The sequence below is a fragment of the Eublepharis macularius genome, chromosome 7 (genome assembly GCF_028583425.1).
Source record: "Eublepharis macularius isolate TG4126 chromosome 7, MPM_Emac_v1.0, whole genome shotgun sequence".
Classification (NCBI taxonomy): domain Eukaryota; kingdom Metazoa; phylum Chordata; class Lepidosauria; order Squamata; family Eublepharidae; genus Eublepharis; species Eublepharis macularius.
Window position 1 is genome coordinate 6,128,855 of NC_072796.1, and position 17,444 is coordinate 6,146,298.

The following is a 17,444-nucleotide window of genomic DNA, read 5'->3' on the forward strand; positions in this document are numbered from 1 at the left end:
CAAGGCAAAGCAGCTGACTGGTATGTAGGACTGTATAACGTGGGGGCCCCCGAGTTAGATACCCTCCAAGGGCTGGTAGACGCAATCCGAGCTCAATATGAGGATCCCTTAGAAGAAACCAGAGCCCGGACAGAATTGCAGGCTATCAGGCAAGGCAACATGTCGGCTAGAGACTATGCCGCCAAATTCCGACAACTTGCTGCCAAATGCCCAAGGTGTGAGGAGTCCACCAAAATAATCATGTTCAAACAGGGTTTAAACCCTAGATTACTAGACAGAGCTTTAATGCAAGATAACCCTCCTATGCTGTTAGGATGGATACAATTAACCTGTGAAGTAGAAAACCGTCTAATGGAAGTTCGTTTGGTGGAGCAACACCAACAACCTCCGGGTCAAAGACGATCCTCCACTCCTGCTCGAGGGAGCCGAGGGGCTGGCTATGCTATCCGTGGAGCGAGAGATGCTGATGGCAACAAGGATTGTGTTTGCAGTGTGGACAGAGTGGTCATTTTGCAGCGCAATGTCCTTATCGGCCTGTGCAAAGAACTCCGCTCCAACTCAGACGCCCAGCCCCCGCGACTTACCCGGCGCCAACGCGCCCTACCCCAGCCCCCAGAACGGCAAGAGGTAGGGGAGCGCCGAGAAGAAACCCCCCCGAGAGGGGGCTAGAATTGGAAGAAGTTATGGAATATGACCCGACGGCGTTGGCGGGAGGGGAGACTCCCGAAAGCCCCTCCTCGGGAAACGAAATGGATCTGTCGTGAAAGGACCCAACCGACAGATCAAACCTCAGTCAGTTCCAGTTTTGAACCGACCGTACGGGTCCATACTCTTCATACCAGTGACTTTAGTAAATTCAGACAAAAAGATGCACATCCGGGTACAAGCCCTCATTGATTCGGGCTGCTCTAGAGACATTATTGCGCCAGCCTTGGTAAACGGACTAGTGCTCCCTGTCAAAGAATTAGACATACCGGTCATTTTCGAACAAATGGATGGCACTAACATGAATCCAGTAACTACAGAAACCATGCCAGTCATTACAGGCCTGGGGCGACATTGGGAAAAAAGATCTTTTGTTATTAGTGCCACCGCGAAGTACCCTTTGATCCTGGGAAGCCGATGGTTATGCGATCATAACCCTTACATCAACTGGGCAGAGGGAAGCATCACCTTCACCCATGAGTCCTGCAAAAGTCATCGGTGGGATCAAAATTGGGGAAAGGATCCTACCACAACCGAACCGGCTCTCCTCTCCCAGGAAGAAATCAATCTAATACCCAAGCAATACAGGGCGTACACACAAGCCTTCACAGAAGAAGAAGCCAACTCGTTGCCTCCTCACAGGAGGACAGACTGTGCCGTAGAAATTTTGCCAGGCGCCTCGCTGCCCAAAGGCCGCCTATACCCTATGAGTCCCATCGAAAGAGAGGAGCTCCGCAACTTCATCGACCTCAACCTGCAAAGAGGATTTATCCGACCAGCTAACAGTCCCCATGCAGCACCAGTACTTTTTGTAAAAAAGAAAGACGGGGGCTTGAGATTATGCACGGACTTCCGAGGTCTTAATGCGGTCTCTTCCAGCAATGCCTACCCCATTCCGCTCATAAGGGATCTAGTTAACGTCGTGGCTCAAGGTAAGATCTTTACGAAATTAGATTTAAAAGATGCTTACTTTCATGTTCGTATTCGAGAGGGGGATGAATGGAAAACGGCCTTCAACACATCACTCGGCCAATTTGAATACTTAGTTATGCCTTTCGGCTTGGCCGGAGCCCCCTCAGTTTTCATGTCCATGATTAATGAAGTACTGCATGAATTCCTCTATAAAGGTGTAGTGGTGTATCTGGATGATGTGTTAATTTATTCAGAAACTGAAGAGGAACACGTAGAATTGGTAAAGAAAGTCTTAACCACCCTCATGAATAATCAGTTACCTATTAAACTCTCTAAATGTGAATTTCACAAGACGGAACTTACTTACTTGGGCTATTGTATCTCCCGGGAGGGTTTGAAGATGGATCCCAGTAAAATACAAGCAGTACTCCAGTGGCAAACCCCCACAACCCGCAAGGAATTACAATCTTTCTTAGGCTTTGCCAACTTCTATAGAGAGTTTATTGTAAATTTCGCCCAAATCACACTCCCCCTAACGGAACTGTTAAAAACCAAAGATAAGGGGGACCAAGCCAAAAAACCAAGTGCGAAATTGGCTTGGACTGCGGAATGCCAAATGGCGTTCGACCACCTAAAAACGCAGTTTGTATCAGAACCCGTCCTACAACACCCCGATGAAAGTCGCCCGTTCATAGTACAGGTCGATGCTAGCGATACGGCAATTGGGGGTGTACTACTACAGCGGGGGGCGGATGAAAAACTCAAACCCTGCGCCTTCCTTTCCAGAAAGTTTTCAGAAGCGGAGAGGAATTGGAATGTATGGGAAAAAGAAGCTTTCGCTGTAAAAGCGGCTCTCACTACCTGGAGACATTGGTTAGAAGGAGCCCGCCATCCGTTCGAAGTCTGGACGGATCATAAAAATTTAGAAGCCTTGCGCAGCCCTCGCCGGCTAAACGCCAAACAACTGAGATGGGCGGAGTTTTTCTCCAAATTCGATTTCACATTGAACTTCCTCCCTGGGAAAACTAATTTCTTGGCGGACGCTCTATCACGCATGCCCCAGCACAAAAGCAAAAGGGAGGAGATGATAGACACAGTCTTCTCACCTACGCAATTAGGGGGCGTGGTGACAACGCGCAGCCGCACCACCCACTTCCCTCATACTGACCAAGGGTGGAGAGAAAAGTTGAAAACTGAAGTGGAAAAGGAGGGGGAGGATGTGCCCAAAAACAGACTGCAACAATCCAACCAGGGGGAATGGCTCTGGGGGGATCGCTTCTATGTACCCAAAAGCTTGAGAAAAGAAGTGTTACAACGCTGTCACGATGCTCCCACAGCGGGACATTATGGGTACTTAAAAACTCTTCATTTGGTACAGCGCCAATTTTGGTGGCCGGGCATGCGCAAAGACATTTCACAATATGTAGCGTCTTGTCCCATCTGCCTCAGCGCCAAATCCCGAAAAGGAAAACCTCCGGGACTCTTACAACCCCTAGAAACGCCAAGCCGACCGTGGGAAATAATTTCCATGGACTTTATCACGGACTTGCCCCCCTCCAAGGGACACAATTGTATTTTGGTCGTAGTCGATTTGTTCTCCAAGCAAGCTCATTTTATACCTTGTACTACTATTCCTTCGGCTAGAAAATTAGCGGACATCTTTTTAAGGAATTTTGTAAAAATACATTCTTTTCCATCCAAGGTGATCTCGGATCGCGGCGGACAGTTCGTTGCCAACTTCTGGCGGGAGCTTTTACAACTACTGGGCATTGAACAGGGTCTGAGTTCAAGCCACCACCCAGAAACGGACGGGCAATCAGAAAAAACAAATCAGATATTAGAACAATTCCTGCGCTGTTATATTAATTTCCAACAGGATAATTGGTTTGATTTACTTCCCCTGGCGGAATTCTCGTATAATAACAGCGTGCACGCCTCTACAGGGGAAACTCCCTTCAAAATCGTCTATGGTTTTCACTTCAAGCCCTTTCCATTCGAGGCGCTTCCTCCCCCCGCTACAGCCTCCAACGATGTCACCGAATGGTGGGGGGAAGCCGCCCAACAGTGGACACAGATCAAGAAACACCTCATCAAAGCCAAACAGGATTACAAAAAATACGCTGACCGCCACCGCGCGGCGGAATGGGAATTACAGCCGGGTGATCTGGTCTATCTCTCCACAAAGAATCTGAAAACAACCCAAACCAGCCGTAAGCTAGCGTTAAAATTTTTAGGTCCATTTCCTGTTCGCAAAGTAATCAACAAAGTGACTGTTGCTTTAAATCTGCCAAAGAATCTTCGTCATGTACATGATACCTTTCATGTAAGTCTGTTAAAGAAAGCTCCTCCGGCTAACCAATGGCACACCCGTGCCCCTCCAATCCCCACTCTGATCGATGATCAAACCCACTATGAAGTACAACAAATACTAGACTCTAAAATACAAAGAAACCAGTTATTTTATCTCATTAGATGGAAGGACTTTGATTCTGGATTTGATGAATGGGTGAACTCTGTGCACGTTCGTGCCCCTAGGTTGGTTAAGGCTTTCCACTCCCGCTACCCACATAAACCTGGAGGGGGGGCATCTTAGAGGGGGCAGAATGTCAGGTTCAGACTGCTTTCATGTATGCCTTTGCTTTACTGACTCCATTTTAATCCTTTCAGTGTGTAAGTGCTCTCTCTTCCAGGTGCCAAGGTTCCCAGGAAGCTATCTTGCAGAAATGGATTGTTTTGGCTACCGACGTTCCACCAAGAACCGGCCTTGGGAGCTTCTCGCTCTTCCGTCTTCAAAGGGGTTGTTTTGAGAACTGCGGGGGGAGGATGGGCCTGCTGTGATCTGTTACTCTGTATCTCATGCTTTGCTTGTCATTGGTAACAATGCACATGTACCATCCTGGACCTTGTGTTCAGGCTAGTGGACTATAATGAACTAATTCTTCAGTAAAAGCCTTTTGGAAACAATGGACTGTTGTCTAATTGCAGAAGGTAGTCTGGAGTAAGAACGTTATCTAGCCACAAGTCTGACACAGTAAACAAGAGCTGGGAAGCCAGATGCCCCAGCTTGGACATCTGGAGTGTTCTCTCCTAGCCAGGCCTCACCAGTTGCCACACCTGGCCAGGCTTGCAGTGGCAGTGTCGCTTGCTCCCAAAAGTCCTTAAGGAGTGAACGAGTGCAGCTGAGGATCCATGGGAGGCTGGCCGCATCCGTGGGAGTGAGGGTTAGGACTGCACTGCCCATGTCAGACATTCCAACAGATATTGGGTTGTATCCAGCAGTAGATTTCCACTAACTGTGTTTTTTTCCTGATCCCTTCCTTCTGCTGCAGGTTCACTACTCTTGCTTTTCTTGGGGGTTCCCTGTCCCCCAGAAGCAGCATTTGGGGGGACTCTTTGGGCTGCAGAAAAATGGGGGAGGCAAGAAAGTCCTGTTCTGTTTGAAACCCCTCCCACTGTATCCAACCTGCTGAATAGAACCCCAAGAAAGGTAAACTAAGGGTTGTTCTTTCTTCCCCCTGTTCCCAGGTGTCACCAGCTTCATCGTCATTCTAGTGGTGGTTGTGATCGTCCTGGTCAGCGTGGTCAGCCTAAAATTCAGGTGTCACCCCTGCAAAGATGAGGAAGGTATTTCACACATGTCATAATGATGCTGGTAATAGCGGTTTTAGTCGTGTTGTTAATTTCAGTTTAACTGTTCCGTGTTCACCTTGTATTCTTAAGCCATGTCCCTGGTTCTTAATTCATCATTTGTGACATGGGCTCTGCTTACTTCCTCTGCCTCTCCCTTGCTTGCCTGAGGAACTTTTCTCCATCTTAATTTTCTGCTTACGCAGCACCAACCAATTCCTACTTCCCACAATCTTAGTGCAATTCGCAAACTAATGCTGGAGGCCATCGGCGAGCGAGTAGGTGCAAGCGTGTGCAGGAAGGGGTGAGGACATCCAGGTCCCAACTAAGGATCCCAAGTGCCCACCGGTGGCAGGGAAACTCCCAGGGATCTGCCCCCTCACCCGTCAACCCACCAGGAATCGGCAGGAGGTGGTAAGCCCCTTGGAGGTTGCCCACCACCGGCAGGCATCCTGGGAACATGTGCGGTGTGCACACTCCAAAGGGGCGCGGCAACATCACTTCCAGAAGTGACATTGTCGCACTGGCTGCAAGAGTGTTTTCTTGCGCTTCGTTTGGGGGTGATTTGGGCCCAAAATGGGCCGAACCAGCCCTGCAGATAGCACGGGAGCATCCCCTGGGCAACATGATGGAGTCTGGAGAGGGCAAAGTTTGGGGAGTGGAGAAACCTCAGAGGGTATAATGCCATAGAATCTACCCTCTAAAGCAGCCATTTTCTCTGGGGGAACAGATCTCTGTGTCCTGTTGTAATTCCAGGAGAACTCCAGCCACCACCTGGAGTTTGGCAACCCTATGGTGAGAGCAGCCAAGGCCTAGAATTGCTTCATTCTTGGGCCTGTGCATTTTCCATAATTCAGCTGTTTTTGTCTTTTCTGACACTTGACACTGTACGCTGTGTAGGATTGTACTATCAGTCTCTTAAGTGTACTTCTCCCATCCCTCTTTAATTCCTAATAGCCGGGGTAGACTGGCCCTTAAACTAAATGGGAAAGTTCGTGGTGGGCTGCTGGAGGCCAGCTGAGCTGAGTCCCTGCATCACCAGGATTATGACAAGGGTCACCCAGCCTGGACCTGAAGAGTAGCAAGAGGTGTGTGCATGTTGCCAGTAGATCAGGAGGTAGTGCCCCTGGTACCAGATGTGCGTGCGCAAAGTGCATGCATGCTCCCAGGACCAATGACATCACTTTGAGTCAACTGGAACAAGGGGGGAGTTTTTAAACATTTTTTTTTCATTTTTTATTCTTTTTATTAACTACATTAACTAACAATACAAAGGAAAAGAAGGGAAACAAGGGAAAGAGAAAAAAAAACCCCAAACAACAACATATAACATCTACACTACACAGAATGCTTTCCCTTCATACTGCCATTATTAAAAACTAAAGCTTTGTATAATATTGATGGAGTGGTCGACCTTACAAAATGCAAATTACAATTCAAATTCAAATTAAGTTTTCCTCCCCCTCCTGGGTCCCGGACGCAGTTCTTTCTGAGCAACTGCAGCCGCAGTGCTCGTTTCCTCCCCCCGCCCCTCAGACTTCTCGTTTTCTTCTTGCTTAGTGTCTCACTGGAATTCCGGATTTTTATCCTCAAAATCCCTTAGTTGATCTTCTGATAATATCTTGTAAGCTTGATCTTTGTAACTAAACCAGATGCCTTCAGAAAATAACCATTTGTACTTTATTCCACATTCCCTCAGAAGAGCTGCAAGCTTTTTATACTTAAAACGTCTTTTCCGAACTAAAAATGGGACGTCCTTCAGTATCTTGACCTTGTTACCCAAAAAGTCCAGATCCGCATTGTATGAGTTGTATAGGATGATGTCTCGGATCCTTTTAGATGAGAAATCGATGATGATCTCGCGAGGCAGCTGACGCTTCGTTGCATATTTTGAAGAAGCCCTACGGACCTCCAAAATGGCGCTTTTAACCTCTTCTTTAGTTGCCTTCGCGGGTGTCGCCAGTAGTTCCGAGACCAAACCCCATAAATCCTCATTTTCCTCCTCTTTCACATTCTGGAGGCGCAAAATTGTTTGTGTTCGTTCCACTTGTAGCCCGATCAGCTGGTTCTCCACCAGCTTTAACTCTTTATTCGTAGCCTTCACAAGTGACGCACTTTCCTGAGCAGACTTCTCTGCCCCCCCCGCTGCTTCCTTAATGGTTTTCACTTCGCTCTCAATTAAGCCCACCCTTTGATCTGTTTTGTTCAGCTTGTCAACAAAGGGTTTTATGGCTTCGATAACCGACCTCCGCACCAGTTCTTCGAGCGACTCTCCCTTCCCCTGCAGGGCAGCCGAGATTGACTTGCCCAGGGCGGGACTCTGTCTTTTTGCTGCCATTTTAGGGGGGGGGACCGCCGACCAAATTCTGAGACTCAGCGAGGGGGAAGAACGAGCCTTCTTAGCTTCAGATCCCACCACTCCTTCGCGTGCGCTTGTAATAACAGAAGGGATTCACTTACTTGCAGGCTTCCGCCTAGTTCTGCTCTTTGCCGTTTTCCATGGCCCGGCAGCACACGAGGCACCGCGCACTTCTGCCGGCCTCCATAGGGACAAACGGGCAATTTACCCCCCACATAGGTTTTCGGGGGGCTCTTCCCGCAGCGTCCCGGACCCTGCCTCCCTCACTGGGAGTCCTGGGGGCTAATCTTCGCAGATCAGCCGCCCGGTCAGAGTGCTCGGGCGCTTCCTCCCGGACCTGCGGAGAGGAGCGTCCGACATGGCCGAGAAAATGAAACCGAATCCCGGGAGTTTTTAAACATTTAGATCACCCTTGGTGAAAATGGTCACATGGCTGGTGGCCCCGCCCCCTGATCACCAGACAGAGGGGAGTTGAGATTGCCCTCCGTGCCGGACGGCAATCTCAACTCCCCTCTGTCTGGAGATCAGGGGGTGGGGCTACCAGACATGTGACCATTTTCAAGAGGTGCCAGAACTCCGTTCCACTGCGTTCCAGCTGAAAAAAAGTCCTGGGCCAGACCCTGTTGGAGGCAGTGTGAAAGGAGGCAGCTAGCCAGCCTACACCTGGGTTTGGACCAAGCAGCACTGAGGGTGCTCACTCCAGAGTTAATGTCTCATTCTGCCCCTGCTAACAGACTTCAACTGCCCTGTTCAAGTTTCCCCTGGAGAGGTCAAAACATGGAATTTCCTCCCTCCTCTTTCAACACCTGGGTGAAGTGAGGTTTAATACGGAACTGGAGGATGGGTTTTCTGTTAACACTGAATAAAAGGATGTCAGCTTGGAAACCCCTTAGCATCCCTCCCCAGCATTTCATAAAGGGGAAGGTGAGATATCCTTCCTTCCTGAATTTTCCCTTTACCTGCTCCCTACTCTCCTTTAGGTCTTTGATGAATTGCAGGATGGATTAAGCTCTCTAGCTTGAATGCTAGTTTTCCGAATGTGCTTGCAATGGTTAGTTAATAAAATATTTTATCTGTTGTGTTAACGAAAATGAGAAACGCTCTGATTTGTGACTGAACATGTATTCCTGCAAAACTCTCTGGCATGTGTCAAAAGCCAATTCCTTGACATCCAAAGTTCCCCAAGGTAAAGTGATTCGTTTCCTTCCTGAGGAAGCTTTTTTGGAACTGCAAGAGGCTTGTTTTTCTGCACATTGTGTTCCATCTCTAAATTTATTCAGGTACTTGAGGGTGTTTTTCTAAGTGTGATTTATACTAGGGCTGCATTTACAGAATTATAACCTAATGTTTTGGGGACAAAAGGGGGTATTGGGGAGTCTGAAATGTTCCCTCAAAGCCTAGCAAATGTCTTCTTTCATGCTTCTTCACAGCATAACGGCAGCCCCATTCAACTGCCGGTGCAGCGCCATTTGCTTTAAATGTCTTTTTTCTCCCCCAAGATCAAGACAGTTGTTACATAGCCAATCAAATTTGGCTATGTGATATCATCACTGGGTCAGGTAAAACTAATTCAGACTGAAGGCCCGTTGTATTAGCTTTGATTGGTCAATTTGCCAACCTCCAGGTGGAGCCAGGAAATCTTTTGGAATTACAGCTGATGTCCAGACTACAGAGATCAATTCTCCTGAAGAAAATGGCAGCTTCAGAGGGTGGGGTCTATGGCATCATACCCTGCTGAAGTCGCTCCCCTCCCCAAACCCTGCCCTCCCCTTGCTCCACCTCTAAATCTCCAGGATTTTCCCAGCCCAGAGTCAGCACAGATACCTAGTGATGTCACCACCCTCTCTGAGTTCGTCTACTCTTACTCCCCTTTCTGTGAGTCTATCTATACAAGATGAATTACACAAGGATGCTCAAGTGAAGAGAGACCCGAGTTTTAAAAGAATGGAAGGCTCTGTCAATTTCACCTCTCTAGAACCAGCAAAGATGGTCCTCAGAGGGTTTATTTCCTCTTGGCCTCCCAAAGGAGAGGTGAAATTGACAGAGCCTTCAGGGAAGTGAAAGGGAATTAACAGACCCTCTGAGGAGTGATCTTTGCCGGCTCTAGAGAGGTGAAAATGACAGAATCCCAGTTCTAGGAATGGCAGTCCATGGCAGATAGATCACCAAACCTCTCACAGCAAGTACTCCAGGGTCTTGCTTGAAAAGGTTTTATTATAGAGATCCATTAAGTTCACAGGCACATCCAAAGATGAATAGGTTGGCAGGAATGAGAATACAAGCACATGCACTATGATATGAGGAGAAGGACTCCCCCTCCTCTGGGGCAGTTAGCAATAAGGCACGAACAACCCAATTCTCATGAGAATCACAATAGTTTTGTCTGGGCAGAGAAAGCCAGAAGATTACAAGGAATTCAACTCCCTCTGTCTCCTGCTAAGAGTTACACTACAAGGTCAACAAGCAGGCTTCAGAGATAACAAGCTCAGCAATAGTACTTTAGTTTCCAGGCAGCCCAGAGATGGCATGGATATAATGGTTACAATATATAAGCATGATATGAGAGCATACAGGTATACAGTGTGATCACACCAATGCACAGAACAAAGAATACACGGATGGCATGGATGAATGGTATGCAGACATGACACAGAGCCTTCCGATCTGTCTTTTAAAACTCAGCTTCCCGGCTAACATTACGTTTCCCTTCACTTGAGCATCCTCGTGTCATTTGTCTTGTGTAGAGAGATTCTGTGTTACTCTCCCTTGTGGTTGCTTCTAAAGCCACTACCTTCTCCTATGGTCCCATTACATCTGCTTTGCTTGAACCTCTGGCTCCTTCCTATATTAATGCTTCTTTCATTTTTCCTTTTCTCTTTGCTACTTTTCCTGTTCTCAAAAAAATCTTCTTTGGATCCCCCTAACTCCATTTCTTTTCATTTCTGATGTTTTCAAGGGCCTTTTCCTTTTGGAACATCGCGATTCTTTCTGTTCATTATTCTCCGCTCATTCAGAAAAGTTTGGCTCTGTGTGTTTATCGTGCATGGCTTTGGGGGGGGGGGTGTCATTCAGGTCAGAAAAACAGTAGGGGGAGGGTGAAACACACCCTCCCCCAGAAGCTCTTTCTCAACTGATTCTTCACTGGATGATTAGAATTTAAAAATAAAATTTTTAAAAAGGAAATCCTGAACATAGATTAGAAGTAGGGGTGTGCAAAGGAAAAAAATTGGTAAATTTGGATTAGGTAATAATGAACTGGGGGGAAAACTGGTATTCCCTGAATACAGAATTCATTATCCAGTTCAGTTCGGTAATACAGAGTAAATTCAGCCATTGTTTCCTATGGGAAACTCAATTCAGGTATACCCAGGGGCATGGGGGTGGTCATTTTTTGACCAAATTTCACCAAATTTGCAGGAGACCTACTCCTACCTGCCCTCTAATTATCCCCCAAGTTTCATAAAGATTGGACCGGGGGGGGGGGTTATGGCCTCCCAAAGAAGGTGCCACCAGCCACCTCCAAGTTCCATTATTCCCTATGGGGAAAACTATCTGGGGGCTATCCGGGGACCTGAGGATAGCATTTTGCAAGCAAAATCCACCACCAAATTTTCATGGGACCTACTCCTGAAAGTACATCCAAACACCACTAGGTAATTTAAGCTAAACTGAACCAAGCACCCCAGCAAACACCCTCCCAAAGAACACCAACCCTGAACCAACAATTGAACACTAAACCAAACTTATGGCAACAGAAAACACCAAGCAAAAAACAGTGAACACTATAAAGAGAAAGCACCCCGAACACCAAAAAGAAGGAAAAACAAACTCCCACTAAAGAACAACCAGCAAAAACAGAGATTAATTTAATAAAATTACCTGGAACTGTAAAACCCACAACAGGATCACTCACAACAGGATATAGCAGAAAGACCCCCCCCCCCAGAAAAACAAGCAGCAAAGTGAACGGTAAATATAACCAAATTCAAAAGCCAGAAACCAAAAACCCCTCTACACAAAAGCCCAACCAAAGCCCCCTCTCAGCAAAAAAAAGTTTTTAGAATGCATGCTAAAAAAACTTACCCTTTCCCCCCAACCCTATCCCGCCCAGACACCACGCCAATCCCTTCCCTCAAAGAGAGAAAAAACTCAGTGAGTCTACGGCTCTCAAACCAGGCAGCAGCAGAAGTTCTCCAGGTACAGCAGGTCTCAGTACAGGCAGCAGCAGCCAGAAATCCACTCATTGGGTAGCAGGATTGAGCCACAGTCCAAACCAGCCAGACCACAGAGAGAGAGCCAACAGTCAGCAACAAGCCAGACAGTATCTCTCATTCTCCAGGCCAGAGCAAAAAGGAGGCTGACTGAGGCAAGCCTGCCTAATTTAACTCCTTGCAGGGCAGTTTAAAAAAGGCACTCTCCTTCTTGAGAATCCCATTGGCCAGAGAAGGAGAGCTCTTGCAAGGCTTGGCCACTCAGTCCCCTCTCCCTTCCCCCTTTCCCTTCCTCTTCTGCCTCATCCCCTTTCCCTCCCCCCCCCTCCCTGCCATCTGGTAAAAAAAAGAGGAGATGCAGTGTTTCTTTGCTGTTCTTTAACCAAGGAACAGCCCAGCCATGATTTCTGAAGTTTACTGAATTTTGCCAAATAAATTTGGTAAACTTAAATTCTATATTACTGAATCCGATTCAGTAATACCTTTTAAGTTCAGTAGTATCGAATTTCACCAAATCAGGTAAAATTTGGTATTTTTAACCAAATACCGAACCTGAATTATTCACTCCTAATTAGTAACATTTACCTAATTCATTTCAGAAATCTCAATTACAATAGACCCTCATCATTTATGGGGAGCTGTTCCTGAGATCACTGGAAATAGGGAGAGGAAGGGTGTCATGGGTTAGTCTGGGCTCAGTGAAAGTGAGGACTCCTCAGGAGAAGAGGAGCTTCGTGTAGCCAAGGCTGGTGCATCCATGGAGGCAGGTCCGGCAGCCACCTTGAGCACTGAGGCGTCGGCAGGGGCGCATGCCACAGATCTGGAGGCGGCAGGGTGAGGGCTGGGAAGATGCCTGGCCCGCAGCTGCTGTGCCCGGGTGGGAGTGTGTGCTGGCGGCGGCAGCACGGGGCAGTCTGAGCAGGCAGTCTCCCAGCCCTCCCGCTCAGTTGCCTCACACTGCCACCACCACCGCATGTACACAGCTGGGGCCAGCTCACAGCGACATGCTGCATGATGTCACATGCAGAGATGTCATCATGCAGCCCTGGTGCGCGTGCACGTGTGCGCGTGTGGGGGCAGCAACAACCCTAAAGCTGCCCCTGGCCTCAGGTACCAGAAACTGTGGCACTGGCCCTGCGTGTTGCCAGCCCTGACTCCTCAGGAGAAGAGAAGCTTCGTGTATCCAGCCCTGACTCAGCTGAAGCCGGTGATCAGGAAGAACAGCTGCTGGCTAATCAGAGTTCACAGCCAGCAGCTGAGGCAGAGCCGAAGAGGAAGCCCAGCCAGGGGCTTCCACCCCCCCAGGTTCACCTATACCCAAACAGTGCCGCAGACGAAGGCAGAGAGTGGAGCTGCAGGAGAGACAGTACAGTGCTTGCCTCCTGGGCCGACACCAGCTGCTTGTGAACAGCAACGATGAGTAGCATCAGACTAGAGCCCAAGCGACTGGTTGCAAAGCACGCCTGGCTATACAAGCCAGTCTAGAGGAACTGTCAAGCATGGAAGCAATGTGTTGTATTCCTGCTCCTGCTGCAACCAGTCCCTTGAACCTCACCTTGCTCCTGTAACTCTTGGGCAGTGCCCTGTCTCTGCCTGCATCTAGACCTGACCTTACCGGTAACTGACCTATGGACTCCCTGACTTGGGTTTTGGACTTTGGACTCACCCTTGGCTTTGAACTCATGCTCTGACTTTCGACTGGACTTTGACTACTCTGCTTGGGTTGGCCCAGCCCACGACCCAGGGGTCTGCTGCCTCCCAATGACAAAACTACCACATTTCCCACAAAATTTGTCAATGTAATGATTGCCATGATGGTGCAGTGAGAGTAAAAACATACTGGGGGCCACATTGTGTAACGTGTTAAATGTCTTACTGTGTCTCTCATGCTAGCTGGATTAATATGCCTCTGAGATCATGCAGAGTAAAATCTGTTTTGCTGAAGGACTGCTAGTTGCTTCTCTTGTAGGTGTTTTGGTAATGGTTTCCTGGCAGGCCTGAGAAAGTGACCCTGAAGTACAGCAGAGACTGCACCGAACTTCTAAGAGACTGAGCAATGCTCATCCTTTCCCTCCTCCCTTCTCCCCAGGCTCTGAGAGCCAAAATCCTAATGGACTTTCTTCCTTACTAGGAACTGGGCTGGGCTGGGGAATTTGCCCTATAATTAACCTTGCTTTACCATCCTGAGCCATTCCAGGCAATGATCCTGTCTGACCATCTTGATACTGGTATTTCTCTTCAATAAAGTAACTTTAACTCATACACCTGAGTGATGCAATGAAGTGTTTGGGAATTTACCTAGCAAGACCTGACACACAGACTATGAATAAGTGAAATCATGAGTCACAAATTAATGACTTGCAAGGGTGTAGCATGATCTCTTTTGGCTAAGCCTCCTGACTTTAGTTGAGTTCTGATCTTTCCTCAGCTTTTCAATAGTGTTGGCAAATTCTCGGGGTTTTGGCAAACAAGCTTCATTTTATCCTTTCTCTCTTTTCAGAATCTGCGTCTGCGTCTGCGTCTCTTCTCCTTTTTTCTGCTGCAGTTCCAGTTTCTGTCTACAGTCCCCATTTTTTTCCTCTATATCATTCTTCGGCCTGGCAACCATTATACATTCATGTAACGTGAAATACTATTTTTATGCTGAAGGTATTCTGTTTTATTTTTCCCTCTCCTGACTTGGATCCCTTTCTTCTGTTGATACTACTTCTGGTTTAAATGCTATTTCATTATTTGGGTGTCTTCTCACTATCTCACATTAAATCTCTCACAAGCAAGTTTTTCGTCTTTTCCTGCTGTTTGGAAGTCTGTCTCCTACTGTCTGAAGTCCTTTGTTCAGTAGCAATGGAACAGCCTCGTATTTTCTGCTTGTTTTGAATATATTTGTACGAGTCTGCAATAACGTTTTTTTTTCTTTTTCAACAGATAAACAGAAACCTCAACAGCTGACAGTCTCTTACAGGTGAACTACTTAATCATTTCCTTTCTTGGTTTGCTTGTTAAAATGACCATGGGTTAGGGGAGAGGTTGTGACTCAGTGGCAGAACATCTGCTTGGCATGCAGAAGAGCCAGTTTGGTGTAGTGGCTAAGAGCCAAAGCTGGCAAAGATTGCTCCCTAGAAAGTTTGATAATAATTGACAGAGCCTTCAAGAAGGCAAGGAGGAAATTAACAAACCCTCAGAGGAGTGATCTTTGCCGGCTCTGTAGAGAGGAGTGAAATTCAAACTATGCTTCCCAGCTAACATTGCATCTCCCTTCACTTGAGTGTCCTCATGTAATTCATCTTGTGTAATTTAGTTCAAAGAGGAAAGTAAGTGTGGTGGCTAAAAGGGGAGTATGTGACTTCAACTACCCTCAAACTGATTGGACAAATATATACTTGAGTCATGCCACAGAAGCAAGCTTTCTAGACATCATCAATGGCTGTGCACTGAAGCAGTTGGTCACAAAACCAACTAGAGGCGTAGCAGCTCTGGGCTTGGTTCTGACCTGGTGTGAGATATAAATGTTGTCACACTGAGTGGGAACAGCGATCACAATGCTATTAATTTCATCGTTAATGCCAACAGGAAGTTGCTTCCAAAGTCCAAAATAATCACTTTTGATTTCAAAAGAAGGAACTCTACTGAAATGGGACTAGTCAGTCACCGCCAGGGGAGGTAGTGATGGCCACAGGTGTAGAAAACTTTAAAGGGGGATTAGACAGCGTCATGGAGGAGAGGTCTGTCAGTGGTGACAAGCCACAGTTACCAAAGTTACTACATTCAGATGCCGTGTCAGCAGGCAACTTCAGGGGAAGGCCTCGGCCTCTATGCCCTGTTGTTGGTCCTCCATAGCAACTGGTTGACTACTGTGTGAAACAGGATGCTGGAGCAGATGGAACATTGGTCCCATCCAGTAGGCTTTTCTTACATTATATTTCATACTTCCCTTCAGATTAAAAGACTTAAGCTTACTCATGCCATTCACGTTCTTTTACCATTCCAAAGTTGCATACTTTTTTCCTATTTTGGTCATAATTACCACTGCTTCTTCAAAAGGTTTTTGATCACCTTTCTAGTATTTTTCACATAGAACTCCGAACCAAACCTGCCCTCAACAACTTCCACTAGGACCTTAGCTATGGTCTTGTCATCAGCAGTAAGAAATTCTTCCTTTTTTCTGGTCTTTCTGAACTGGATTTTGACCGGCTCTGGTTGAAGGCTTCAATAAAGTCTGGATAATTTTTTCCCTTTGGTCCACAGAAATTCTGTAGTGCCCTCTCAGATGGGGAGCCAGAAGTCCCCTTTCTGCCCATCAACCAAGCAGTTCTTCTGGGTCACCTTTCCAGACTCTTTTGCCTTTATCAGTGGCAGGTCTCTGGGGATACTCTAGCTGTTGGAAGAGCAACCTTTGTTACAAGAGGCTGTAGGAATGCTTTCAGGGTGGATTTGCTTCCTTTGCAGTCTTTCATTTTTTTAAAAAATAAATTTTTATTGGGTGGGTTAACATACATTCTACCAATCATTTTGCAACATGATTTCCCCATATATTGATATATGTAGCCCACCCCTCCCCCTCCCCCTCCCCCTCCCCCCTTTTCTATGTTGACTCCCAACAGCACTATGACTCCTTTATTTCTTATCGTTAACTCTATATTACTTTCATTTGTCCCTATAATTAAAGGCAAAATTCTAGCTTATTCTTTATCATTACATTTCTGTAATTATCAATAGAGTACTCTTATCCTATCGGATCCCCCTTAATTCCACCTAAATTTCATTTTAAATTTCCCCCATTCTATAAAAAAAAATTCACCTAAATTTATTTTCATAACTTCCTTATCAAACTATTCATTTCCACAATATACAACAGTTTAAATCCAGTCTTCAATCTATTACAATTTGTTTCTTTAGCCAATTACATATAACTTTGCACTTTTGCTTTAGCTTCAATCCCTTAGATAGCACTTTTAACTTAGAACTAAAAACTTATTCCTTCAAATAATTCCATCTATAGTTTCATTCTTATATTTCTATCTCTCCACATCTTTTACAAATAAATTTTACTTTTACATTTTTTTTTACTTAAATTTTGTTCTCCTTATTTTCTTATCAATTAATTCATTTAACTTTACATTTAGCATTTTCCAGTTTGTTCATTCATCTTACATTATCAATTTGTTCCTTCGACAATACATTGTTCCTTTAACTTTACATTTTAACCATAAATTCAATCCCCTAGGTAGCTCTTGTAGCTTAAAGCTGAAAACTTAGTCGTTTAAGTAATTCCCGTTTATAACTTGAATCTTGCACTTCTGCCTCTTTTCCGGGTTTCCTCTCTCACTTGAACAATATTATCTCTTGGTAAATTCTTCTGTTGTACATAACTGGAGTTGATTCTGTATTCCATGTTTATTGTTGGCTCTTTTGATTGCTTCTTTAAAAATTCTGCCAGAACTTCAGTCATTTGTTCCTGCACACTCTGCGTTGTTTCCCCTAACATATCGCGAATTCCCAGCTTAATGTCTGTAGTTTTGTACTCAATTTCTGCCACACGATCTTGAAAAGCTTGTTTTTCAACTTTTAAGCTCAATGTCAACTCGGTGGTTTTTTGTTCCATCTCTTGAGCTATCTGCTTTGTTACTTGT

At 46.2% G+C, this 17,444-nt stretch overlaps 1 protein-coding gene across 1 annotated transcript in view; it reads left to right on the forward strand.

Moving 5' to 3' along the window:
* The window catches only part of ECSCR (endothelial cell surface expressed chemotaxis and apoptosis regulator), a 38,416-nt gene that overhangs the window by 18,058 nt on the left and 2,914 nt on the right, over positions 1-17,444 (forward strand). The window contains exons 4-5 of the mRNA XM_054985676.1: positions 5,143-5,241; positions 14,740-14,776. Of these exons, the coding sequence (XP_054841651.1) occupies positions 5,143-5,241; positions 14,740-14,776 (136 nt within the window). The remainder of the gene's footprint in view (positions 1-5,142; positions 5,242-14,739; positions 14,777-17,444) is intronic.